We start from the raw sequence: 27,918 nt of genomic DNA on the forward strand, positions 1-27,918 counted from the left end.
CAATATTGGTATCATACAGAACTCAAAGCTGCTATTTTGATGTCATATCAGCAATGAAAAAGTTGGATTGGGACACCGCTAGCTCATTCAATTCCTTCCTGAACGAAAGAAGAAATGTTTAAATAAATCATTAAAAGTCTAGAATGGGGATATTTGTCCCAGTAAAAATTTTATGTAAATTTTTAAGAGGCTGGCCAGTCCTCAAACACCATTATGTGCTAATATAACTCAAAGCGGATACATGAGTGTCAACATTTGTACATTTAAGTCAATATTAAATCAATCATTTGTTTTGTTTACTGTAGTCAACCGAAATTCAACTTCTAAAATTCTTATTCACCGTTTTAAATCTGTAACTTAATTCTCATAAATTTGCAATTTATACTTGGAAATGTATGATTGTTTAAATTAGTGATTTATACTTTTATTGTTTCTTAGCTGTAACCTTGTATTTGTAACTCAGATGAAACATTTGATTTCACATATTTTTTTAGATGAAAACAAAAAAATACAAATCTTAAACTTACTTACTTAAAAAGCTTTAGTTTCATTCTCATTAGTAATGTTACCATGCATGTTTAGCATCTAAAACCTGTTTGTTTATGAATTTGTGAGCTTAAAGGTTAAATAAAATAAGGAGAAATTACCCAGCAAACGCTGCATGCTTTTTTAATTTTTAGTAAAGAAAACATCTCTGCTTCTTGAACTTCTCACTAGAGAAACAGCAAACAGACACATTTCAGAACAATATTGCCTTCAAACATCTACCCTTCCTCTTAGGTTTAGTATAATTGCAGTATAAAAAAAAAAAAATCATAGAATCAATTTAAAGTGCAGGACTAACATTTTCTCTCTTAGTGAGAGAAAACACAAAAATTCAAGCTTCCAGTTAAAGTTGGAAATAAAAAATGATAAAAAGGTGTTGAAGTGAATACTGCTACAGTTTTAAAACTGATTAATAAGCCTTGGTGATGTTATTTCTTTTAGGTTTTGTGTAAACAGTCCAAACCTATGGTAAATATATTTACTGTAACAGATCCCAACTAACAAAGGCAGACCAGTGATGGTGATAAACTCTATTCCTCAACCCACAATTGAACTGATTAAATTGAATAAAATAAAAAACAATTGGTTAATTTGGGTATAGATTAGGTGGGAAAAAACTAATTGTAAATTATATTAAATGACAAAAACTGATATGTTCTAGGGAAACAACAAAGTTGGTTATACTCTAACAGAAAGTCATGAGTGACATCTTGTTTCACACAGGTACAATCTTCAGAGTCACAGAAGGCGTTTTAACAGTACTGTAGCTCTCAGTATGGCATATCAATGGTCTCTAGGGAACTAACCAAAAAAGCCCAGTCTGTGATAATCAGAGATACTCAGCACAAATCTCCGTCATCCCAGCTGTCAATAATCATGCCTGTAAGGCAACAAATCCTTTACAGTGTTTCAGAAGCACGTTTTGGATTGTCTGCATCGACCTCTCTCTTCCTCTTGAGAGTCTTTCCGAATGTTTCTTCATGTGTACCGAGAGAAAGGCTCAAACTGTGGCCCTGCTCTGCTCTGAGATGTCTCAGGCCAAAAATAAATCAATACTTTATTTATATTAGTCCTTCCAACATGTCCGAGTCCAAAGGGTGGAGGAGAAGGTGGGGGTTTATCAGGCCCAGTGTGAAGCGGCTCTTACTGCTCAGTGGGGCAGACGCTGCGATCTTTGCAGCAGAAATAATGCACAACCACGCCATTAGGATACCTGGCAAATGCACTGAAAGAGAACCACAAGAACGAAGATTTAGTAGCATCATCATCATCATCATCTGTTCCAGTAAGAAGCATTAGATTGACATAAAGCATCAAGGTTTTTTCACATGTAACAGAACGAAAAACATAATTTATTATATACGCATTTTGTCTAAGGTGGAAGGAAAAAGTTAATAATTTTTTTCATTTTTAAATAAAAATTTGGATTCCTTTTGGGGTGTCATTAGCTTTTTCATTTTTCTTTAGAGAATAAATCAAGCTAAGTCAGATAACATGGACAGAGACGGTCATGGATTCCTAATGGATTTATGTCTGAGCTTTGACTTGGCCATTCTAACACTGAACATGCTCTTATGCAGCAGGTTTTCTGCAGGAATTTGGTCTGTATTTAGCATCATCTGTCTCACTGTCAGCTTAGACCAGCGCCCCTTTTATTATTGAAAAAACAGCAAGCCCACAGCATGATGCTACCACTAAATTTGTCCAAGGTGGTGGTAAATGAAGGGTCTGGACCATTGGTTTCAAACTCTAATCCTTCACAGCTATGTCCTGTTACTCTTTAAATGGTTAATCTACCCAGTTCTAGACCAGTGGTGTAGACAGCAAGCTTATGTTTGCAAACAATGCATTCTAGCTATATATAAACAGACTTTAACTAACATATCCCAGCAGACATTTTCTTTCCCTTTCCCATTCCTTCTATGGCCAGGTGCTTCTAGCTGCCCACCAAGAACATCTGCTAGCTCCTCTTTGGCTGCAACCCCACCGCTCTGACCCTGTGTGATTTATGGCTCATTGTGTTGACAGGTTTTAGCATCCTGAAGCTAGAAGCTGCTGTACTCCCATCTTTCTTCCAGGTTTCATCCAAAGCTGTTTTTATTTCATACCTGATGCTGCTCTGATTGATGATTGGTCAGTGCTGAAATTAAACTAAAACTTGATTAATTGCTTAATGGGCTCTATGCACAACTCCACTACTTCCTGAACTCAATGCAGCTCCTTTGTTTCCTGTCTTTCATTACTGGATGACCTGATTAATCCAGGTGTGTCTGCCCATGGTTACTGAGGTCAGGCACACCTGGATTAATCAGTTCAGTGCATAGAAGCAAACAGGAAACAAACGCGCTGCCTTGATTTCTGGAAGTAGAGGATTTCTGCAGAGAGCACATTGTCTAGAGGCCTCTGTTATCAAGATTCCTCATTTGCACTGACACCATTTTTGTTTTATTCTCTTTGTAGTTTGTGTGTTTTAGCTAAGGATTAAATTGAATATTTGCTTGTAATAGGGAAAGTATTACTTTTAATACATTTTAGCATAAAGTGGTACCTTATTGGTTTATATAAACAATCTGTTTCTAAAAGCTATTGCTTGAAACAACCCTTTTGAGGCAGTTTGAGAATTTATGGTGGATTACTTAAAGGAGAATTCCGGTTTTTAACACTTTTAGCCCATTTTCTGTAGTGTCCAGGATGAAATCGAATGAACGACACCAAAATTTTGACAATTGGTCCTGTCTCTGCTTTTTGGCTCATGCAGAATCCCCCCCTGGCTGCTTCAGAATGGCTAGCATAGAGCATGTCCGATAATGTCCTTAAAACAACCTTAAACGTTCTTTTTTTAAAATATGCTACTCACCGGGTCGTCAGCGCTGTTCAATGACGTTCCAAAAAAAGTTTCGTAAAGAAAAAACGTTCCTGTAGTGTTTTATTTAGCATTTTGTAAATCCCATTGAGTTCTGTTGGAATAGTCAATATCCCTCCGCCACCGGAAACGGAAATGGGGCCTGTTTACACTTACAGTTGTGGTCAAAAGTGTACCTACACTTGTAAAAAATCATAATGTTATGGCTGTCTTGAGTCTTCAATAAGTTCTACAACTCTTATTTTTCTGTGATAGAGTGATCGGAACACATACATGTTTGTCACAAAAAACAGTCTTAAAATTTGGTTCTTTCATAAATTTATTATGGGTCTGCTGAAAATGTCACCAAATCTGCTGGGTCAAAAATATACACACAGCAACAAAATTTGTCAACTTTGGTGATGTAGCGAGTTGTGTCAATCAAATTAGCTTCATGTCATGGCCTCTTCACTTCTTCTAAGTGATTCTGATTGACTACAGCTGTTGACTTCTCATGAGCCCATTTAAATAGGGCTCATTTGACCCAGTGATTAGACTCAGCTACAAAAGCTACAATGGGAAAGTCAAAGGAACTCAGTGTGGATCTGAAAAAGCGAATTATTGACTTGAACAAGTCAGGGAAGTCACTTGGAGCCATTTCAAAGCAGCTACAGGTCCCAAGAGCAAGTTATACGCAAGTATAAAGTGCATGGAACAGTTGTGTCACTGCCACGATCAGGAAGAAAACGCAAGCTATCACATGCTGCCGAGAGGAGATTGGTCAGGATGGTCAAGAGTCAACCAAGAATCACCAAGAAGCAGGTCTGCAAGGATTTGGAAGCTGATGGAACACAGGTGTCAGTCTCCACAGTCAAGCGTGTTTTACATCGGCATGGACTGAGAGGCTGCCGTGCAAGAAAGAAGCCCTTGCTCCAGAAAAGGCACCTTAAGACTCGGCTGAAGTTTGCTGCTGATCACATGGACAAAGATAAAACCTTCTGGAGGAAAGTTCTCTGGTCAGACGAAACAAAAATTGAGCTGTTTGGCCACAACACCCAGCAATATGTTTGGAGGAGAAAAGGTGAGGCCTTTAATCCCAGGAACACCATGCCTACTGTCAAGCATGGTGGTGGTAGTATTATGCTCTGGGGATGTTTTGCTGCCAGTGGAACTGGTTCTTTGCAGAAAGTAAATGGGATAATGAAGAAGGAGGATTACCCCCAAAGTCTGCAGGAAAACTTAAAACCATCAGCCCGAAGGTTGGGTCTTGGGCGCAGTTGGGTGTTCCAACAAGACAATGACCCAAAACACACATCAAAAGTGGTAAAGGAATGGCTAAACCAGGCTAGAATTAAGGTTTTAGAATGGCCTTCCCAAAGTCCTGACTTAAACCCCATTGAGAACATGTGGACAGTGCTAAAGAAACAGGTTCATGCAAGAAAACCATCACATTTAGCTGAACTGCACCAATTCTGTCAAGAAGAGTGGTCAAACATTCGACCTGAAGCTTGCCAGGACCTTGTGGATGGCTACCAAAAGCGCCTAGTTGCCGTGAAAATGGCCAAGGGACATGTAACCAAATACTAATGTTGCTGTATGTATATTTTTGACCCAGCAGATTTGGTGACATTTTTCAGCAGACCCATAATAAATTTATGAAAGAACCAAATTTTATGACTGTTTTTTTGTGACAAACATGTATGTGTTCCGATCACTCTATCACAGAAAAATAAGAGTTGTAGAACTTATTGAAGACTCAAGACAGCCATAACATTATGATTTTTTACAAGTGTAGGTACACTTTTGACCACAACTGTAGTTGTAGTCTTTTCGCAAGGCCCAAGTGTTTCTGCTTCAATCTGTGTACTCCGACGTCGAGGTGCTAACGTCTCTGTTAAACACTTTAAAAAAGTCTGAAAATGGAATACGAAAGGTGGATTCTTGAGGAGGACATATTCATATACATTCCCAAAGTATAGAGACATTGTCGCCAACTAGTGGTCTGGAGTGTGCAACGCTTCAGATTCAAACGGGAAGCGGAAGTTTATAAGCGGTTGTGATGTATCGGAAAAAATAGTTCTGGGATTTACAAAATGCTAAATAAAACAAGACAGGAACGGTTTTTTCTTCACGAAACTTTTTTTGGAATGTCATTGAACAGCGCTGACGACCCGGTGAGTAGCATATTTTAAAAAAAGAACGTTTAAGGTTGTTTTAAGGACATTATCGGACATGCACTATGGAAGCCATTCTGAAGCAGCCAGGGGGGGATTCTGCATGAGCCAAAAAGCAGAGACAGGACCAGTTGTCAAAATTTTGGTGTCGATCATTCGTTTTCTTCCTGGACACTACAGAAAATGGGCTAAAAGTGTTAATAACCGGAATTCAGAATTCACCTTTAATGATTAATAAAACCAACTGCAGTTATAAATTAAAATTAACATTTATTAGAGGTTTTATCATTTATCATAAGAATAATTGCACAACGGCCACATTTACTGGCTGAATAAATGATTGTTAACCGACGATCCAAATAGTTCTAATCATCAAATGCTAATTACAATTCTCTTGTGCAAATAACATATCTATAAGTAATGGATGATTTTTATTTTTTTTTATCATGACTTCCAGGTATAATAATAATTAATAAATATAAATTATTCTTATATCATAAGAATAATTGCACAACACATCACTTCTTGTTGGTCTATGATTAAAACAGACTGAAGTTTTTTTCCTGCAAGAAAAATATGATAAAGTCAAGAGCCATTAAGCCTTTTGCAAGGTGCTGTACAGCAGATATAAACAATTAAGATTTAGGAAAAAAAAAAAAAACAGATTATGATTTTATATCGATAAAAAAAGGTATCCATTTTCCTACTCGTAATGAAATATAAGCCATGTCTTGTATGAGAGATTGCTGTACCTGTTTCCTATCTTCTTCTTGCAGACTCTGCAGGTTTTTTCTTCTGTTATTACACATTTAACCTGCTGATGGAAGATTCGTTCCTCTTGCACCTGAAATAAAACACAAATAAATAGCTTTAAATAAAAAATTTTCTAACCACAGTCATCTGCATGCCTAAAAAAAGAACAATTTAAATCTTTCAAATGCAGTCATCCACTAGTTACTGAGGTTGAGGACTAGTTAAGTTCCAAACCACAGCCCTACTGTCCTAATAATGTTTTAGTATCCTCATTAATCCCCTAAATGGTCTGTATCATTTGGTTTTGAAGGGAATGCATCAAATGCTGCATACATGTCCCTTTGGGATTTCCCTCTGCATGGGAGCCACTGAGGCATCATGCTGTCCCTTTGTGTGGAAATAACCGACCCCAGAACTCACCCGGAGGAACTCGGCCTGCAGGAGACTCTTCAACACCTGATTACAGCGCTTCATCTGGGCCTTCTCCTCCAGGACGCTCTCAAGAAACACCCTTATCTCCCGGATCTGAGTGTTTGCTGGGAGCAGATTAATAGCCTAGAAAGACATAATCACCACAGAAAAACTTGTTTAAAAAATGATTTTGGATACATCAGCTCTGATACATTAATTTTGTCTCATCAGAGCAGAAATTGTTCCTCAACCCTTGTCTTTTATTCATAGCAATGATTCAGAAACAAATTTTAAGTTTAAAAGTGCAAAATGTCAAAGAAGTGGTCACCTTGGAGGTGTTCAGCTTGCTGTGGTGCAGCTCCAGGACCTGCAGGGCTGCCTGCAGGTTTGCCTTAGGCTCAGTGAGCTCCATCGTAATGGGCCCCAGGTAGTGAGAGTCAGGGGGGGAGAGGTACATCCGCAGCAAGGACAGATAAACCTGCAACAGCAGTTAATTCTTCCCTGCAGTCAGATCTCATTTAGGTTGGACGTAATGACAATGAATAAATGACACACACAGGGACAGACGTTTGACTTTCAGATCAATCAAGCATTAAGAAAGTTGGAGAGAGCAGAACTTTCAGCGGATAACAGGGAGGATGAGCCGAGAACAGAGGCTCATCAGTTTAAACCTCTGAAATCAACAGGGATAAATAAAAACACTGGTTTAATTATGAGAATTACAATACCAGGTACATTTACAGCAGGAAAGTCCTTCAATCTGGACCTTCATGGGACTTTATCTTTGTTTGTCTGTTCAAATTAAAGAACAGAGCTGGATCAGGGTCCATATGGAAGCAAACTCCGTCTCCCTCAAAAAGAAAGACATAGTCTGAACTAGAGTTGAAACTAACTATTATTTTGCAAATCGATTAATAATCTGATAGCCAAAGGTGTCTTAACGAAGACTTTTTACAAAACTAAACCAGATGAAACTTTTCCACTTGATGAGTTATGGATAGAGCATTTTGCAGACAATAAAGATTGTCGATTTTTTTTTTTTTTTTTTTTACAATTTTGGTATAATTACTGCTCTGTCAGCTTAAGGCATGTTTAAAGTCTCACTATAAATTAGTTGACGATTATCTCAATAATCAATTAATAACGATTAATCCGATTAGTTGTTTCAGCCCTAGTCTGGACGTTTGGTCGGACCAGCAGTTCACTGGTATTAACACCTGAATATAAGGTACGGATCAGAATAGAACTCTGGTCCATTCATGGCGCTTTCAAACAGAATAAAATATAATGAAATGAGGCCAATTAAAATGAAACTATTAGACCAAAAACTCCAGTTTACTCAAACATCATTTATTTTTTCCAAACTAAAGAGAAAGTTCACCATCTCTTTTATGACTGAGTTTAAAAAACAGACAAACAAAATTTCTAAAATTCAGGAACCAGAATCAGAACTCTAATTTAGGAACAGCAGACATCCTGCCTCCTATAAACTATCTGAACCTGGCAAAATTAATCTCCAGACCGCCCAACCTAATCCATTCCTCTGATCTCCTACTTTTCAGTCTTGTCCATCCAAGCAAAAATCTCTACATCGTTAACTCTGCCTCTTCCACAGTAGCCCAGCCCTGCCTGAATTACTGAGCCCAGGTGCTCCATCCTCCTTCACAAACATATTCTGTCTTGCCTCTGCTGACCTTCTTCCTCTTCTCTCCTCCTGCTCCTGATGCATCACAATGTCTTAAGAAACAGTTTTGATTCATTTTTTGTAAATTTATGCCCTTTATGAAAATGTCTAATTTTTCTGCTATTATGATCAAACTTTGTAGCATTGAAAAAAGCGCTACAAAGAGAAAAATAAATAAATAGTACTTACGTCCTTATTTCCCTCCACTGAACTGTTATAATGCCGGTGACAGTATCTATATAGTAAAAACAAAAAAAATGAAAGTTCAATCAGAGACTAACAAATAGCTGGATCAAAACCTGATCAATAAAACCAACATGCTGGCAACATTTCACAGAATGTTTGATGTTCAGAGGAGTTGTCTGCTTTTATCATTCAAAGAAACAAACTCACTTTAGATCAGTCAGACAACCTGATGGTTACTGTTACCATGTGAGGTTGTGTAAGGGTTTGCTGGTGTTCAAGTACTCACTCTTCAGCCATGTGGGTGTCGTTGAGAACGTGAACATATATGAAAAGCGCCTGTTCGTGTTTACCCATGCGACCCAGGAGCAAAGCCCGTTCCTCCAGCAACCCTTAGAGATGGAAAACAAGTTCAGTTATGCAGCAAAAAACCTGCAGGATATAATGTCCTAAATGACATCAAACAGAAATTAAGTCCCTCCATTTAGATTAAATCAAGGCTCTTCATCTCATCATCAGTGATGAAAACATGTAGAGAGGGATTAACTAGGTTTTGTCAGATAAATTTCAGATTAAGGTTTTTTTTTTTTAGCAGAAAAAAAAATCTAATTTAGAGAGCTGCACCATACATGTAAGTTGTATCACTTTAACAACAGGCTATATGGAATGCAGCATCTGCTGTCTGTAATATTTCCTCATAGATCATCTCAGAGAAAATATGGATTTATCTAAACTAATAATTTTACTGTACTGAACTGTAACAGATCATGAACAACTCAGGTTCAGGATTAAGGGGATGGTGGATGGTATAGAAAAGCCCAAACATTTTTTGATTAGCTGTGCATGCATAAGATGCAAATGAACTTCACAGATACAATCTGGTCATTTCTTTCTTCTGAGCCCTTTCTCTTCTCCTTCGTATGCAATGTGACACACGCACACACCTGTGCATCCCATCAGTCATGAAGGCGAGGGTGCGCACCCCTGTTTCTGTCCAACCCTTTCTAAATATGTTATGGCTACAAAAACTTCACACTAAGAGCAAATAAAGGAGCCACAATCTGCAGCATCTGTGGCAACAAAATACAGGAAGGTTAGTTTCTAATCTAAATAATATCCATGTTCAGAAAATAGTTTGCTGTTTTTTTTCTTTGTAAAGAAAAAGATGCAACATTTATCTGGAAAACAAATTTTCCATTTTTTTTCCCAGTTTAAGATAATATATCACAGTGCAGCTTTCTATGGAAACTAATTAGCAGATGTCATGACACATCATTGCATTGTGACTGTCAAATACAAAGGACTTTGCTCAAGACTTCAGACTTCACTATGACTTACAAAAAATGACTCGTAAACATCTCTGCTACAGCCGTGTTAAATTTATCATAAGAAGACTTAGCTGCCCGTTAGGAAAAAAACGGGGTTGAATAAAGTTTTTACAGCAGGGTTATAATCCATTTTTCCCAAATTCCCCCCATTTGTGTAAAAACTATTTTTTGTAAACCTGGGAGGCGAGAGCTTTAAAACCCCTTCTTACCATCGAATGGAAAGTCGCTGATGAGTCTGCCAGGTTCGTAGCTGGTAGAAATATCCAGGAAGGACAGCAGCTTATTCCTGAAGCTTCCCAGTTCACCTTTTTCGTGCCCAGCAGGAACAGCAGGAACCCCTACATAAACAAAGCACATGTCATTAGCATGATTCGCCCTACGATGGATAGTAGAGTGAATTATCAGTCTATAAACTCTGAAACTGGAGACAAACCTGCTTAATCTTTGTTAGTATATCTTAGTATGCTGTCTGTAAGAATTAAAAAATATATTCCTTTTATCCTTTTGGTGCGTAACTTTGAAATTAGATCAAATGACATCATTATGTTTGTTATAAAAATCAATTATTAATCACTTTACCAACGCTATAGGCCAATCACTCAGACAGGAACATTTTACTGTACCACACAGTCAGGGATGTCCTGGTCCTACATGGATACTAAAAAAAAATCTTTCTGATATCAACTGAACAAAGAGTTTACGGTTATATCAGCCTGCATCTAAAAGCTGACGGAAGCTACAGCACTCATCTTCATCATTTATTCTGATCATGCATCTCTACCCAACAGACAACATCTCAAACAGTAAAGGGCTGGTCATCCTCCTGCACCAGTGTGTCGAAGTGAGCTTGTCACAGGTATGATGCAGACATTTTTGATTCATGCTCAATTTTGAAGCCTGATATGCGCTATGTTATTCCTCGCCACAACGCAAGAGGGACAATCACAAACTAGCTGTGGGTCTAGATATGGCCGTACCAATCAGAGGCCTCCTTTCTGCGGTCATCTACAATTTTGGAGAGGTGCAGTAGAGTGTCTGCGGATGGAGCGGGGAGGCGACACCTACGCAATGGACCTAGTTTCGAAGTATAAATCAGCTTTAACAGCTTCTACTACCAAAGTAGCCGAAGCTACTTTACTGGAGCAAACATTACTGGACTTTGCAGCTAAGCACAAAATTTGTCATGAGCAAAATTTTCATTTTGAAATGTTTTCATTTGTAGAATACTCTTATGTTTAAAGGTTAAATATATTCTTTTTATTTCTCCTACGATAGCCTGAGATGTAAAATGAGTTTTCCACTATTTATAGCAGTTGCCTCAATGGGTTCCATCAGTCCGTTCATCCACGCTCTCGTTCACCTCGATACTTTGTCTGAGTTGCCGCTGATATTGACACACTGGAGAGTGAAACTGGGCGACAGTTTGTGAAAAGAAATCACAAACACACAAGAAAATACAATGTTTGTTTAGCACAACGAAAGGGTTCAAACCGTATTCTGATATATAGAAGAATAAAATGAGAGTAAACATTAGGGTGTTTTTTTAAGAATGAGCTCAGATCTTCCCTGGGAATGCAAAGTAAACACAGTTTGTCCTCTTTTTGTCAAAAAAATATGATGCTTTGATAAAAATAACTACGAAACACATTATTGAAGCAGGTGAACAAAAGAACTATTCGTTTCAGCCTGTTGTCAGAGCTGAGAAAACGTTTGCATAAACTCGGGGCCTTGCACTTCATTCCTTTATTGTTTAAAGTTATTATAACCTCTTGGTTCATAATAAATGGATCAGTTTTTCTAATACCTTTTTTATTTACTTTTGTTCTCTGCATATGTCACATATGTCTGATCAATATTCATAACAGTCAATACTCAAAGATTTGATATTGATTTTCAGGGAGGAATCTTTCTAAATGGAGGCTCCTTCCATCTATTCATGCTTAAAAGAAATGCATCATGGGATTAACCTACTATGGTTACACTGTTTTGTTTATTTGAATAAAATATTTTTTTAATGTTTGATGGTATGCAAAAACTTTCCTGTGAATGTGAATCTAAATTTACGCTTTTGTTTTTACAACTCGAAAGAACGAGACCATCAATTATTACAAGCAAAAATAACCCTGGCAGGTTTTTTTTTACTTTAAAGCCCCCTAAAGGGTGTGGGAATATCTGAACACACCTTCTGGCAGCGAGTTGAGGTACTGTTTCATCAGGCCTTGAACCCTGCTCAGGTACAGTTGAATCAGGACGTTGTGGAACTCCGGGCCCTTCTCATCCCACTCGTAGATGATGTGCTCCAGATACGGGATGGCCAGCTCCTCAAAGCCTTCCTTCAGGAACTGAAGCACTTTGTCTCGAGGCAAAGTCTCCACCTCAGGCAGATCTTCAGTAAAGATCTGAGCAAAGAGGAGACATTAAGTCGATGTTTAAGTAGGGGATTATTTAAATTGCCTGTGCCTTCCTGTCACGGCAGTACAGGAAGCTGAGACACATAAATCAGAGAGAAAATATCTGCTTCCCACCTTCAGGCCATCCTCTGGACAGATCTTAAGCACCCATGGGGAAAACTCGAAGATTATGCCCAGATTCTCTGCTCCTGTGAGTAAAATAAGTTTACAGGTTAGGAAACTCTAACCTTTGTCGTTATTAGTTTATAAAAAAAAAATAAAACTATTCAGTTCAAACTGTCAAGACGATTGGTGCTGTGCAAGAAGTTTCATACATCTCTTCATTTTACATTTTGTCACACTACAGCCACAAGCTAGGTATGTCATAGGGATTCGATCTGCTCTGATAAATAATAATGTGCTTTTGTACTCAACAACCATGAATCTTATATCCCTAAATATATACCAGTGCAACTGACCTCCCACAAAAGCCACATAAGTACTAATAAGACTACAGGAACTATAATAATTCTTTTTTAAATTGTGTTTTACAGATAAGATTCTCTCCACCTCTGTGGGCGAGCTTTCCTCTGGAGTGAGGAGCGAGGAGTGTTTCTTTTGGTCTGCTGGTCTGTTAGCAACAAAACTCCTTTTGAGAGGAATGCATTAGTAAAACTAATTCCTAAAAATAGATATCTTAAAAGCTTATAATATAAGGAAGCTTCATATCTCGATTCCTTTTTTTAATCAAATGTAACAAAACATGTTCCTGGCCTGTAGCAATAGTGGAACAAAATTCACTTAATAAAAAAATAGGCAACAAAGTGAGTGTTTAGATGTGCAAAGTTGGCAGAGAGTGAATATTTGAAGCTGTAATTACAGTCAGACATTGTTCTTTAAAAGACTAATTAAAAAGCATTTCATTTTCATTCTGCTTCTCAATGATGCAACATGTTTTCAATGTCTGTCAAACCAAATCCTAATAAATTATCTCCATGACTGTAGAAGCAAAGGATTCCTGATTCTCACCAAGTCGCTGGAGGTACTGGACGGTTCGCTCATGGCCTTTCAGAGGAGAGTTGGCCTTGGTGGATTGGTCCAACAGAACCTGCAAAGCTGAAACAGAGCAAACAAAGTAAGGAGAGGGAAAGAGGGGAGGGTGCAGAGCAGCACGAGCAAAGACATGATTACGCATCTAAACTGGACAAGGGTTTGTCAGTTGCTGTGAGCAGCTGCTTTCAATTGGCAGACGGATCAGGAGGCAAACTTCGGCAGCGTGACATCAGCGTAGATCCCAGCAGGCCAATTAGGACCAGCTGTGCTACAACATCCAGAAAGGGCCGAAACCAGAGAAATCAGAACTGCTCTGGGTTTAAAGACTCTGATGACGCAAACACAAGCTGGAAACCTCCTCTGAGACGAACTGTGTGGCTTTATTGAGCTGACTCACAGACATTGCTTCGCTACAAGCATCTAACTGGTAACGAGACGACAGGTGACAAATTCAGAGAAACAAAGAGCCTGACATTCAATGCTTTAAGTCAACTGAAAAAAATGATCTATTCAGCAGTTTAATGCAACACATAAACAGCTCAGCCTCTGACGTCAGTTATATTTCACTTGACTCACATCAGATTAATTTTCCCATTGAAAATTAGTTTTCCTTTAATTAAACAATAAAAGAAAAAAATGGGCTGATAAAAAGTTTAGCTTTCCATACAGAAAACATAAAGGGTGGTTTAAACAATTGCTAAAGACCTGGACTTTAATGGGCCAAAGGGACCCAACAGAACAGAATTTTCAGTCCCATCCTTTGTTTCTTTATTCATTAAAGGCTCGGTTATGATCCAAAACAAACTGCCGTGTTTCTTTTAAACTGAAATCCTTCTGAAGAAATGGAAACCTGTTAACCATTTCAGCTTTTGTTCACAACCGGAACCAGACTTTTTCTGGGGGTAATTTTTAGGAGTTTTAAGAAGGAATATTTATATTTACACCATCACTCACCCTCATTTAAACACTTTTAATTTCTGAGCCTGACCTGACTCCCTTTAGTTTAGATGTTATTGTGACTGAAGAGAAGTAATAATCTTCTTGAAAAAAAAAAAAAAAGCATTGGTTCTAGATTTTACAAAAAAGAACCTTGCAAAAATGTGGACTGCATTTTACTACTCCCTGTACTTTGGAAAACTTGGTCAAACTTTTCTAATTTCATTTCAGACAACTAAGCAGCTCCTCTGTGATGGTCTCAAAGGTGTGTTGGAGAGAATGTGTAGCAAACACGCATCATGAAGACCAAGTTAAACAGCTGACAGGTCAGGGAGAAAGACGCTCAAACCAAGGCTTGAATACGACAACATCAAAAGCTTTGAATATCTCACTGAAGGGCAACGCTTCATCTGCTTTCTAAAAGCAAAAGGAGTCCAGCACAACAGCGCAGTAACAGACAAGGTCTAAGGTGACAGGCCTCCATTAATAAGAATAAAAGCTTAGAGGTACAGTACATGGAGACACTAGAGGGAGGAACTGATCTGAGAGAATCTGTCCATGGAGTCGTGGATTTATCACACAATTATTTTTAAAAATAAGATTCTGTTTTAAATGTGATAACAACATGAAAAAAAGCTTGAAAGGTGGAAATACTTTTTGCATTTGGTTATTTTGATTAAATCAGACGTGCAATACAACTCATCTTAAGTTGCTTACATATGTTCTTGATTATTTCTGTAAAGATAAATGTATAATATTAGAGAAGATGAATAGTTTTCCCAGGTACCATCTAAGGCTCCAAATAATTTGAAAAAATTTCAGATGCATAACAGGAATCACAGAAAAACAAAATCCGGCTGATTTAAATGAATGATTGATTACAATGATCAAGGTGTAAACACACAGTTTCCTTAATAGCCAGCCTTCTGAATTATCCTGTCTAATCTTTTCTGCAGGCTGCATTGCAGTTTAAGTGATGTCCTGTTGGTGCTACCCAGGACTTTAACACAATAGGTGAGGTATGATCAAAAATAAGTGAAAAAAAGGATTTGTAATTTTTTTATGGTCCTGAAAACGTTTAGATTTACTAAGAATTGTGATGTGTCTAGATAATTTAAACCGGACATGTTTAGTGTGAGGCTTCCAGCAGAGCTTTTCGTCAATCACCCCATTTTCTCATTCCACCTCTCCCCCACCCACCTCGACTTTCCCCATCTTTGTTCCCATTATCATTTCCAAATAAGTATCTAATGATATACCTGAAGAATATTCACAGTCGGAAACAATCTTGACCAGGCATAGGTACTTAATACATGATTATATATCAAAAAACAATTCAACAGTGGTACGAAACCACAACACGTGCGAGTTTGATCATGATTTGATCTTGGCAGCTGCTTACCTTTCTGGTGTAAGCCCTTTTTTTCATACAGAATGATGAGCTCGCTGTACTTTTGGGATTTCTTCAGGACGTACTCGCTTTCCTCAATGTGGCAGTGGTTGTTCTCCAGTCGAAGAAGAGGAGAGACAAGGGCCACGTTTGTCTGAACAGAACAGATTAACAAACACTGTGAATTTAATTTTTATTTTGCTGTTGGAGACTCTCATCGTTTAGGGCGTTACATCTAACCCACTTTATTAAATCAGACCTAACACAGCGTCAACTTTATCTTAGCGATGGATCTTCCACCTTCACACAATGTCTACAAAAAGGTTAGGACATTGTGTAAGATATGAATTAAATATAACTGAACACTACAGAAAGGAAATAATGTTCAAAATTATTAACTTTTCTTTTAGCAAATCTTAACTTATTTGGATGCAGGGCTTTTTGAAAAGGCTGAAACAGGAACAAGGAAGTACTGGGAAAAATGAAGAACGGTCAAAAACGTAAAAATATTATTTGGGATAGCACATATATTTGTATGATGTTAACACTTAATTATCCATTTACAAATTATTAATTTAAAAAAAAACAAAATTTTCCACATTTTTAAGTGAGAGATTTCTTTATCTATCCTTTACTTTAAAACCTTGAATAAAGTTAAGGGATAGAACTGCTTTTAGATTGAGCTGGATGAGTTATCTTGGCACATCTTAATCAAAGCTAAGGCTGCACACCACCCTCAACACATGACGGTAGTGAAACATGGTGAGGGCAGCAGCATGCTATGGGGAATACATTTTTTAAGCAGGGCCCTTGATGCTGGTCAGCAGGTAGATTTTCAAAGTGCACCTGCCAATGTGGTGGATTGCGAAAATATTCATGTTCAACTTGTACAACTGAACTCTAAAAGGCAGGGATAGACCTGAGTGGCTAATTATCTTTTAATATCATGAGCAAAAGAAGAGAAACTGATCAGAAACTTTAGGAATATAAAATTAAAGGCTGTCAAGACATGTCACATACTTGACACTGTGGACATCTATGTGCGCAAAATAATGCATCACAAATGTCATAATATGCAACATTATGCAAAGCACTGTAAGATCCACTGAGTATTAAATGTGCTAATATCTATGAAGAATAAAGAGTTGGAGGCCTTACATGCAGATAACATTTCAGCAACGTGGTGTCAATGATCTGCAGGAGCTTTTTGCGGCTTTTAATGGTCGGTGTGCCCTCCATGAGTGGAGACGTGGTGGAGGGGTCAGAGTCGTTCAGCTGCTTAACAAGGTGGCTGCGTTTCTGTCAGGATAAGAAGAAAAAACATTATCAAACAACTATTTTGTTTTTTTTTTTTTTTATTTAGCACAATTCATGTGATCCGAACTACCAAATAAACATTTAAAACTTTAATTCAGGACTTCAGGTTTTTCACATATTCAGAATATATATATATATTTTTTATTTGTCATAAACACCCACCTGGGTAAGATAATCTATAAGGGCCAGATGAGCTTTCTCCAGCTCGGCGACGGACAGCGTAGGCAGAGGGTTTGGGTAATGCAGCTGTTTGCGGAAGTCTGATGGGAGTAGGTCTGGGTAAAGTCCGATCACATGTGTGGGATCTTTTGATAAACAGAGTAAATAAATATAAAATAAGAAGTCTAAAGGCAATATAAAGCAACCAATGCAATACAATAGCAAAATCTATTTTAACATCAGCCACTTAGAGAAAGATTGTGTTTCTTTAGTTAAACAAAAGTGAGCTCCTTGCACATACAACACTGTTTGCAACAAGAAACATGATTCAGTGAACACTGCTGTCTATTATGATGAAGAGAAGGCCTACCGGTGCCAAGTTTAGCAAACACCTGCATGGAGTCATCAAATTTCTTCTGGCAAAACAGGTTGAAGGCGTAAAGGTTCTGGATGTGATGAATCTGCTGCTTCTTGTCACCATCTGCATCATCCTTCATTTTCTGGAGGAGAAAACAAACCACATAAGAGGAGCTGAAATGTGACCAAACCTTAAATTTGATCTGGTTTTCTGCTTAAAGAACGCTGGAAATTCAAAGATCCCTTAATCAACTCTTTTCACAATCGGTTAAAATATTACTAAGCTTTAACTTTTTAAATAAATAATCAATGCTGCTATAGTAAAAGGTAACACCAGAATTTGATCTGCTTACTGCAAGCTGAAGCGCCAGCTCAAACTGCTTGTCCTGGAGAAGCTGTCGGATCTGGCTGGCTATCGACACCGGAACCAGGCGCCAAACAAAATGGTTGCTGGCGACATAAACAATATTTGGCCTGTAAGGGAAGAGAAATTATTTTAGCAACCCCTAGACGTCGATGCTGCTGCTCTTCTCCACTACAGATGGACCAATAGCATCTGTAATTTAAAGAAGGGACAGAGATGAAATCCCCGAAAGATAAATGATATACAAACAAAAGATTTTACAGAAAATACTGAAATAAATACAGAACAAATATTAAAATCCCCTTTTGGTGGATGTTTTTTGGGGAGAATTTTTTTTTTTTTCCTACCTTTTGTAGTTTTTATTTTTATTTTTTATACTTCTTCAGGTATGACAGTGAGCTCTCCCCACAAGAAATGATAGGATGAGTTTTTTTTATTTAGGAAAAAATAAAACATGCATGGGAGCTTGTAGATCTATCAGAAGATATTTAAAGGGTTTATGACTCTATTACCATGATTTTAAAAAACAAACTTAAATCAAATCTACTGAAAACGTTTTTAAGAAATAGGGAAAAATGTATAACTTATTGAGCTGGGTCCAAAGTATCAAAAAGGCGAGATTGTCCTACAATTTGTAACTTGATTTCTCTTGTTTTGTCTGATCGATGTATTTTTCGTCTCACCCTGCTGATGTGATGAAACGTGGCCTTTGCAGCTCCACATTCTGCACCAGCAGCCGTGGCTCCAAGGTCCGGATCTCCACGTACCGCGGGAGGACTGCAATGATGTATGGAGGCTGGTGCTCTGGGGGATCAAATTATTTTATATCTATTTATATTAACTTAAAAGGCAATAGTTATCAAGATAATGTTAGTAATCAGAACTAAACAAGGTATTAAACAGAAATACATAGCTTTGGTCACCATTTTTTTAGCACCAAGGATCGGGTGTAAAATAAAAAAATTAAAAAGTCTGTTTTGACTGAGGATCACAATTATTGAGGCTGATATATCTACAGCAAAAGGGTAAAAGTTTAGTGGTTTGTGTGTAGATGAAGCAGATAATGGATGGCCCACTTCAACAGATTGAAAATATTCTGGTTAGTATCCGCCTCTCCCTGCCAACGGCATTCTGTTGACAGCATTAAGATGAGGAAATTGGAAGCTGTATAGAACCAGTGCTGGGAGGCTTCATTTCCTCTTGTTCCTTCTGGATTCCAGTGAGAAGAGAGACAAACAGCAATAAAACAACTGGAGAAACTCCTCTCACCATAAACCTGTGCTTAATGTGTAATATATAGAAAAATTTCTCTTTTTTCCCCTCTGTCTCTCAATCCTGCATTACATGTTGGTGTAGCGCATAAAAATCCCAATAAAAAATGTGAACGTTTGTGGTTGAACTGCGGCACGCTCTTTAGCAATGAAAATTAAAGTCATCTTTACCCTGACATAAAACACTGCACATTATATGGATCCATTGAACCCAAACAGAAAACAATCTACTGTGAGCCTCCAAATGATTGTAGTGTCAAACCACCTCTTATCCATTGCCTCTTGTGATGCTTATTTTACTTTGACAAGCAAGATTATTAATGTTAAATCATCAGATTTCAGGATGTTAACAGGTAGAGAATTATTATTTAAAAACAGTAATTATGTTAATTTATTTTATTAGAGTATTTAATTCTAGGTTTGGTTTTAAGATACAACATAATTACGTTATAAAAGGCTTTCTTTTAGGGCCTCATGTCTGTCAAATGAAACAAAAAAACCATTACATGGAAGTGAAGTTGCCACAGCTTCTACATTCTGGAAAACACCTTGTTTTCTACTTCTTGTTGGCAAGTCTGACACGGAATAAGTACTGTCTGTCTCTTTTGATTAAAATTAAGCAAAGCGTTGGGGAATAGTTTTGTTTCTTTTCCTTACCCATGGCTATAGGGATGTCTGTCCAATTCAGGGCACACTTCTGGGTGCAAACTCCTTCTTCATTAAGTACCACAGTAAGGTCATCCTGCCCAACAGCCACCTTTCCATCAGCCAGGGGGGCAACCAGAGGCTCCAACTGTTTCCCAGTGGGGAAGAGCTCCTTGATGGAGCCGCGCCCATCCAGCTGTTAACAGCAAAGAGGGTCACAATGTGTCAAAAAAAAAAGTAAAAGCCATTCATATCGCGCTCAGAAATATATTAAGATAATATTTTAAGAACATATGACAAATAAACCATATTTTTTAGTTATTAGCTTAGCTTTGTCTGAAAACATTTTTTAACTTCACTAAGAATGTCTTTCACTTGCACCAACACAAACAACGCAAATATCTGAGGCTATACTCAGTAAAACACACCCGAATAAGGTAATAGTCCCGTTTGAAACCAACACAGATGGAGTTTTCACACCAAGCCATGGACTTTGGAATATCCGGCACACCCAAGTCGCTCTGAGACACAGAAACAAAATGATTAGATGGCAAATCTCCCCAAAAGTACAAGCAAAACACAGTCCTGTCAATGGATGGAGTGAAACCTAAATAATCAACCTGAAATAATTTACCTGCAGCTCATGAAACTCTCTATCCTTCCAGTAATACAGCTGGAGTTTCCTTTTCACTGCCACGCACATTCTGAGGCTTTGCTCTCCTGTACTTGTTTGCTGAAAGTAACAAACAAACAAAAAACACTTAGAACCTTTAAAAAAATCATGGTGGACGTTATAGTAGATTTTATTAAAAATAATAGGACAAAAATGTTACATATGAGTTTTTCTGTTTTTAAATGGAAAACAAAGTGGCTGATATTAGCTGGTGGTCACCTACTTTACTCTGTTAAATTCTAATGCATTTAAAAAGGATGTAAGCCCTTAATTGGAATCGAAAATGGAGCTCCCCTGGGATGTGTTCTCTTTCCACTTTCCTCGCTGAGCACCAATGATTGTCCCTTAGTGGATCGTTCTGTAAAACTCCTGAAGTTTGTAGACAACACCAACATTTAGAAATAACATCTGTTAGAGCAGTCAGAACCAACTTTAATCCACTAAAAGCAGAGATATTAGTGGACTTCGACATGATCTCTTCTCCCCATTCTCAACCAGCAGAGACAGCAGCTGACGAGACTAGATACCTTCCACAGGAGCTGCTGGTCATCCTCTATACTGCTGTCATTCAGTCTGTCCTGTTAGGGACTTTTTCATTTCAGATACAACAGATATTGGAGCTTTGAGTGTTGATTGATTCCAGAAATTATATTTTTGTATACTTTTATTACATTTTCAAATGCCGAATGTCAGAAAAGTCTTGATGAAATGATTCTACTCAAATATTCATGAGAACTGACCTATTTATTATTAATTAATTAATGGATGAAAAAAAAGGTGGAGTGTTTCAAACAGCTTGCTTATATCTGAGATTTTAGATGCAGGCCGATATATTCTGATATTTTCTTTTTTTTACTGATGCTTATACCGATGCTAATATGGTATCAGGGCATCCCTATGTCCTATGTTTGTCAGTCACTGTGTGGTTTGACCTAAACTACATACAGTAGTAGCCATTCAACATTTCGCCACTTTCCTTTATAGGCCCTTGTCTGGTCTCTTTTAATTCCTTTTTTAAACATCAATATTTGTACTAAAATATTCTTTGTGTCATGATTTGTGGACATTAAGATCTAAAGAACGTTCACTCCAGTGGCTGGATGTTGGAGGAGATTTAACTGGGAGTTGAGCTGCCATTCGACTGGGAAGGGCCACTATGACAGCCCAGAGAGCACTGACCAATAACGTTTGCAGAAAGGAATTGTGAGGAAATGCTTAGCCAACACTCTGCAGACCCCAAACATCCTGCCTCAAACTGTTTAAGGTTTCAGTTGGTGTTACAGAGCTCGATTTACAAAAAACAGCCACAATAAAGACAGTTTTTATTCCCCAGTGTCAATCTGATGAACTCTTGACAGCATACTAACTGATACCGAGTTTATGTGAACCAGTCCAACCATTTCTCCATCTTTTCTTGAAAAACAAAAACATATACATCAATAGTTGTACAAAAATATCATTTATTGTTTTTGTATTTCAACTGCTTTTGCACGCACCTAAAGGGTTGCTTTAAATTTAGAAAACAAACGATCAGCAGGAGCAACAATAAGTCATATGAAAATATTTATTTTTAAATATGGAAACAAATAGGGAAGCTAATATCTAAAGAAATGTCTGGCTTATTTGGCTTCCAACTCTAGTTTCCCACCAGTGCTTCTGCTTTCAGGTTCCCACTTGGAACAAATGCTTCACAAATTGCACAGCTAAAACTTCCTACTTTACACACAGTCAGAACTAATTGGCAACTCTAACATTCATGGATTAATATTCCTTTAAAATAACATAAATTGAAGAACAAAAATATATAACAACTTCTTTGAAGGGCTGAAAACATATCGAAAGATTTTAAATCCATATAGAAAACGTAGAGTATCAAATCGAGACCTCATTCAAAAACTGTAAAGAAGAAAAATCATATATGAAGCATGTCAAACTTTTTTAAGAATGAGGCTCAGAAAGCATGTCTCGCTTTAGTATTTAACCCACTTTGTCCGTGTGACAGTCTGCAATCACAGCTGTAGCATTTTTCAGGTATTGCTGCTCCAGCTTTTTCTTGTACAACAAAATCAGTGTTGATTCAGTTTGATCAAATGGAAAAAAAAAAAAAAGTTTGTTCTAGATTCTTACATTTATTTAGTTTGGGACTTAATCTTCTGCCATCTTTTAGCTTTTCCTCTAAACAGGGTGCATTTCTTGGTTTTTATAATTTACAAATTATATCTACAAACAAACTCTAATGCCTTTACAGAATGCCAAACATCTGTCATATACAATCCTAAAAAAATACATTAAGGTTGTATTTGTAATGTCATACAAAGTTCATAGCATGCATGCAAAAATCAGTTAGTTACCTCTAAATGACCATGTGTTATGGTAACTTTTCCAAGAAACAGACTTGTTGGAACTAGACTAGCTGACGCCTGTGCGTCTATCAGATGACAACAAAGCTGTGTAAAGTTTATAAACATCCATCCTCAGAGGCCCGTCTATGGCTGTCAAAATGGCAGCATGAACTTCTGTTTGGATTTTTCTCTTCTTTGTTTTTATATTAAATGCACAAAATTTATATAAAAGATTAAATAAAAAAGCAAGGAATCTATTATTACTGTTTATTAGATACTCAAGTCTTTTTAAGAATTATAGAACTTTGGGCGTATACAGCAATCTAAGAAATATAAGATCATAAGGTATGCTCCCCAAAATAAAACTCAATCATAATCACAGCAGTTATTTTCTCAAATGTGTAGAAAATAAAAATGTTCAGAAGCCAGAGGAGGACTTCTTGCTATTATAATTTATACGTTCACCAAAGGAAGAAATGTGGGACAGTTACATGTCTTAGTAATAATGCTCTATAACCACAGACAGACTTACTGACCTGCAGGTCGCATGCGATGAGTGTGGCCCCTTTGGCTTTAGACACCACAGTGATCTGCTGAAAGGTCAAGAGGTCATGGACGTGGATGTTGTTCTCTGGAAGACACAAAAGACGTTTTTGTTGAATCTTCTGAACTAGATGGTTAAAAACTATGCATTGTGGAGACTTGGATGACCGTTAACCAGAAGAACTATTTGCTGAATAAGCAATTAAGACAAAACTGTAGAAAAATATACTAATGTTGTGTTTAAGCCAAAAATTACATATAATCTTTGTCAGTAAATAAACTCTGTGCAGAGTCCATCAATGGAAAATAATGGAAAGTGGAAAGAAACATCCCTGAATCAAAAAGCTAGCAGTCACAGTGAGAAAAGCTATTCTGTAGACTTGCAAAAACTGGCTTCAACGTATTTTAAATGTTGTTGTTTTCTTCATTTAAAAACAGCTACGAGAACAGAAAACAAACTTTTTAGAAATATGATGGTAAAATTCTAAATACATAAAAAATTGGATGTCCAAACTTACCCAAAAGACTGACAAGAATTTTGTACTGAGAGACAACGTATAGCTGCAGAAAGAGAAAAAAATACAATAATAAAGCAGCAGATGTTGGGTTATAATTCTAGTACCAGACTGAATGGAAAACGCCAAATAAAAACGGATTTTAAAGCAATTCTAAAGAGCCTTAAAACAGATAATCTTATGTTTGATAATTTCACAGAAAACATGGGTGTAGATCCCAGCAGGAGGTTGCTGCATTGCCTGAATATTAACCCTGCAAAATTTACACAAATATACAGTCTTTCATGGAAATTTTGTCCCAATGACTTCCGTCTTTATAATGAATGGGGAAAGGGCGAAGTGATGTATGCCATATAGCAGTCTGAACATTTGTAATTGTTTTGTGTGGCAGGGTTACTGCCACACTGCAAAAAACAATCTAGAAATAAGTCAACATTTCTTAAATTAAGTGTGTTTACCCTTAAGTGAGTAGGTAAATAAGAAGATTTTCCAATGGAATGAGTATTTTTACTCTCAAAATAAGATAATTAGATAATATGCACTTGAAGTAAGACAATGTAATTGATTTTTTTTCTTATTTTATATGTAAATTGTCTTTTTCCATTGGCAAAATGTCTTACCTCCACAATACAAGAACAAATGCACTTATTTTAAGAAAAAATTACTTACTTAATTATTACTTCTCAAAAAATCTTATTGCCAGTAAAAGTGATTTAACAAACCCAATTAATCATATAAAACATGGGGGGGGGGGGGGGGGGGGTTAACAGGTAGAACATTTTGTTTAATGTGTCAAAACTTCATTCATTCTTTTCTTCATTCTTGCATCTATATCCTACCTGCTGAATTTTCTTTGAGAAGTTTTTATTGGATTTTTCCAAAGTCACTTCAAATCGGTTGGAACCTTAGGAGGAAGAAAAAAAAGAAAATCCCTTCATTAACAGTAAAAAAAAAAAAAGACAAGTCAAAATTAAAATTCATCCCTGAATCTGATTTACCTGCATCCTTCTTGATCCGGTAGAGAAGAAGATGTCCTGGTTTTGTTCCAACGAGCAGCCAATCTTCTGTGGGGACAAACACTGAGGGTCAGACACTGTCATGATAAAGGAAGTTACCTTGATTTGTGTCAAACTCGAGTCCTTCAGCACCAGTGTTCTTCAATTTTTAAATGAATCTCTGCTGCACTGCTGAAATAAATATCAGTTCATTAGCAGACCTCTTTAGAGCTGGACTGAATTATAACCAGATATTCAAAACATTTGATTTAGGTATTTATTTAGATCCATTTAGATCTAGATTTAGATCCATTCAGTAAAGGTCATTAAATTTATTAGCCTCTCAATCATACTGTGAGCTTTTTCTTTCCTTATTTAGACACTTATCTATTTTAAGAATGCTAAAAGGAAGGAAGGAAGGAAGGAAGGAAGGAAGGAAGGAAGGAAGGAAGGAAGGAAGGAAGGAAGGAAGGAAGGAAGGAAGGAAGGAAGGAAGGAAGGAAGGAAGGAAGGAAGGAAGGAAGGAAGGAAGGAAGGAAGGAAGGAAGGAAGGAAGCAAAATCCAATTGTTAGAAGGTGTAAGGAGGGCACACAGCCTTGTAGAAATAAGTGACCTGCTTTAACAATCTGCATCCATGGCGCCTGACCAAAAAGTAACACTAGCTAAATCTATGTCTGTATGTATGTATTTAATGACCTCCATTATTTGAATGTCAGCAGACAGCAAGAAGCCTCCCAGATCTCCAGATGCATTTGAGATATCAAAAAGTACTCCAGAGTGTTGTTCAGCATGGGGGGTGAGTAGAAAATGAAGGCTAATCATGTTTTGGGTGTACTATTCCTTTAATCTCCAGGGATTTAATAATTTTAGTCCAAATCTCTGCTTTCTGAAATCTGAGAACAGGCCTAAAAAGTTATCAATTCCAGGTCTTGTTTATATTTCAGGAGTTTTGTTTTTCTTTAGATTTAGCTTGATTTTTATAATTAGCTGCTTATTTAGAGAACATTTATCAACAGAAAACAGTTGTTTCTTTTTATTAAATACATACAGACATAGATTTAGCTAAGGCTGGGCGATGGGATTAAAAATCTATTCTTAGATTTTTAGCAACCGATTAATCTTTTTTTTTACTAACTTAAGTTTCATAATGAAGATGATTAATGGTTTGAAGATGACCTAATTTAAAGATGAAGAAAATTCAAGCTGTGAAACCTGCTTGTTAACTAATGGTGTTTTTGAACAAACAATGAAACCACAACAAACTAAATGTTTGCAACACGTGGTATCACACAGAGAGCTAGTTCATCAGTTATAAACACACATCTAAGAGCAAAAACTGAGCAACTCATCTTACTCTGAGCTATGGAAGCCCAAAGAGTGGATTAATTAAAAAGAATAAAGAAAAAAAATCCAGATATTCTAAAATTTGAATCTTCGTTAAAAAACAAATTGATTAATCGAGTTTATCTATTAATTGTCCAGCATCTAGAGAGATTGGATAAAATGCCTCTCAAACCCTCGCCCCCTCGAAAAACTGACAGAATCTAGATGAAAATATACCAGAGAGATTAAGAAAAAATAAACAGTGGAAATGAAGAAAGACATATAAAAACACATAAAACAGAGTTCTCAGAATATGGATAAAGAATATTTGGAAATTGTATCAACATCTTCAGAAACATCTAAACATAGCAGGATATTTCACCTGACATTTATCAAATCGTTTACACTTATTGTTGATTTATCGACTAAACTATAAATTAGAATTACTTACATTTTAAAAACTGAAGAAGTTTAAAAGAATATGATTAAATGCAGTGACTCTGGAATGTTTAGTAAGGTAAAACACTTCTTTATGTAGCCCTGAAGAAGCTTATTTTAATATAAGGGTTTATTTTTCAAGATAAGTATTCATAATTTTGATGCTATGATTGCTGTTGCAGACAATAATAGCCATAAAGTTACATAAGAAAGACTTAAAAAAAGACAATGTCCATTTTTTAAACACTTTTATAGTTATCCTGATAGCAATTCAAAACCATCGTGCTAAGATTATAACTCTAAATCTCCCAATCCTATATAAATAGTAAAGTATTCAGATTAGATAAATATGAGTTATTAACCTAAATAATTTAGCAGAATAACAACAGCTGGAGCAGGTTGACAACAAATATTTTAGTTTTGTCAAATCGAGCTTTTACATACAAAAAAAAACAAAAAAACAAACCATGGTACAAAGGACTGTTTATATATATTCAGATGTTCAGGTATATAACCCTCCCCTTATCTAGATGGTGTATCCCTGCTGTATCACCCTGTATCACATCCCTCCCCACCACAGAGAGCAAACTGTCCTGGGGGACAGTTGAGGCTGAAGGACAAACAACCACCGATGAACGACAGGAAGATGTGAAAAAAGCCACTCACCCCAAGCAGCAAGACAGTCGATCTGAAGGGGAAGCTTTTCCAAAATATTAACTGGCTCATAAGCGTCGTGCATCTTGAAGCAGTCCTGATTGAGTCCCAAGATACTTCTGCAGGATCAGTTACAGCAGCCTGTCGGAGTGATGCAGCCTTTTAGGTCTCCATTAAACACCAACCAGCCAGTCCCATGTGTCCAAAGTCGATGCGGAAATAAACAGTCCGATGAAGTTTGGTAATTTAAACAAATTTAAAACTCAACACTCTATTATAATTTTTTTTAGCTAGCTATCTCCCCAACCATAACAACAGCTGACTGTTAGCAAGCTAGCTAAGAAGTTAGCAAGCCACAGCTACCTGTTCTAAACATTGTTCCCTTTCACTCTTCATGTATTATAAAGCGCGCAGAAGTCACCATTAACTTTCTCTATAACTTCTTCCGTAACCGTAGGTGTCTACAAACAGTTAACAACAGATACAGATAATTAATGGCAGCAGCTACAGTTTCTACTTCCACTGTTGCTTCTCGCTGCTTCCTCAATGTTGACAGCTGCGCGAGGCTTTGGCAGGCACGTGACCGAACTCACGAGGAACGAGTTAAAGGTGCAGTGCCTTTATTTCCCCC

The 27,918-nt window shown here is 37.1% G+C and overlaps 1 protein-coding gene across 1 annotated transcript; it reads right to left on the reverse strand.

Annotated features, from left to right (window-relative positions):
* Positions 1-653: 653 nt before the first annotated feature.
* Positions 654-27,850, reverse strand: vps39 (VPS39 subunit of HOPS complex). The gene is made up of 24 exons (XM_038302729.1): positions 27,300-27,850; positions 24,875-24,940; positions 24,716-24,780; positions 23,880-23,922; positions 23,355-23,449; positions 20,438-20,536; positions 20,232-20,324; positions 19,816-19,999; positions 18,571-18,691; positions 17,877-17,997; positions 17,537-17,666; positions 17,170-17,312; positions 16,849-16,989; positions 15,703-15,844; positions 13,341-13,427; positions 12,447-12,520; positions 12,104-12,320; positions 10,131-10,259; positions 8,883-8,985; positions 8,600-8,645; positions 7,055-7,204; positions 6,736-6,870; positions 6,315-6,406; positions 654-1,771 (listed from the first exon to the last, which is right to left on the reverse strand). The coding sequence occupies exons 1-24, from the start codon at positions 27,370-27,372 to the stop codon at positions 1,690-1,692; spliced, it is 2,631 nt and encodes an 876-aa protein (XP_038158657.1). The 5' UTR covers positions 27,373-27,850; the 3' UTR covers positions 654-1,689.
* Between the last annotated feature and the right edge of the window lie 68 nt (positions 27,851-27,918).

Source organism: Cyprinodon tularosa, unplaced genomic scaffold (genome assembly GCF_016077235.1).
Source record: "Cyprinodon tularosa strain WSP-4 unplaced genomic scaffold, ASM1607723v1 ctg499, whole genome shotgun sequence".
NCBI classification, from domain to species: Eukaryota; Metazoa; Chordata; class Actinopteri; order Cyprinodontiformes; family Cyprinodontidae; genus Cyprinodon; species Cyprinodon tularosa.

Excerpts from the sequence above, each read along its gene's own strand:
- vps39 (XM_038302729.1), bottom strand. The coding sequence starts at position 27,372 with ATGCACGACGCTTATGAGCCAGTTAATATTTTGGAAAAGCTTCCCCTT. Across the intron at positions 18,692-19,815 it reads AGACATCCCTATAGCCATGG|AGCACCAGCCTCCATACATC; the intron begins GTAAGGAAAAGA and ends TTGATCCCCCAG. Across the intron at positions 17,667-17,876 it reads AGCTGGCGCTTCAGCTTGCA|AAAATGAAGGATGATGCAGA; the intron begins GTAAGCAGATCA and ends TTTCTCCTCCAG.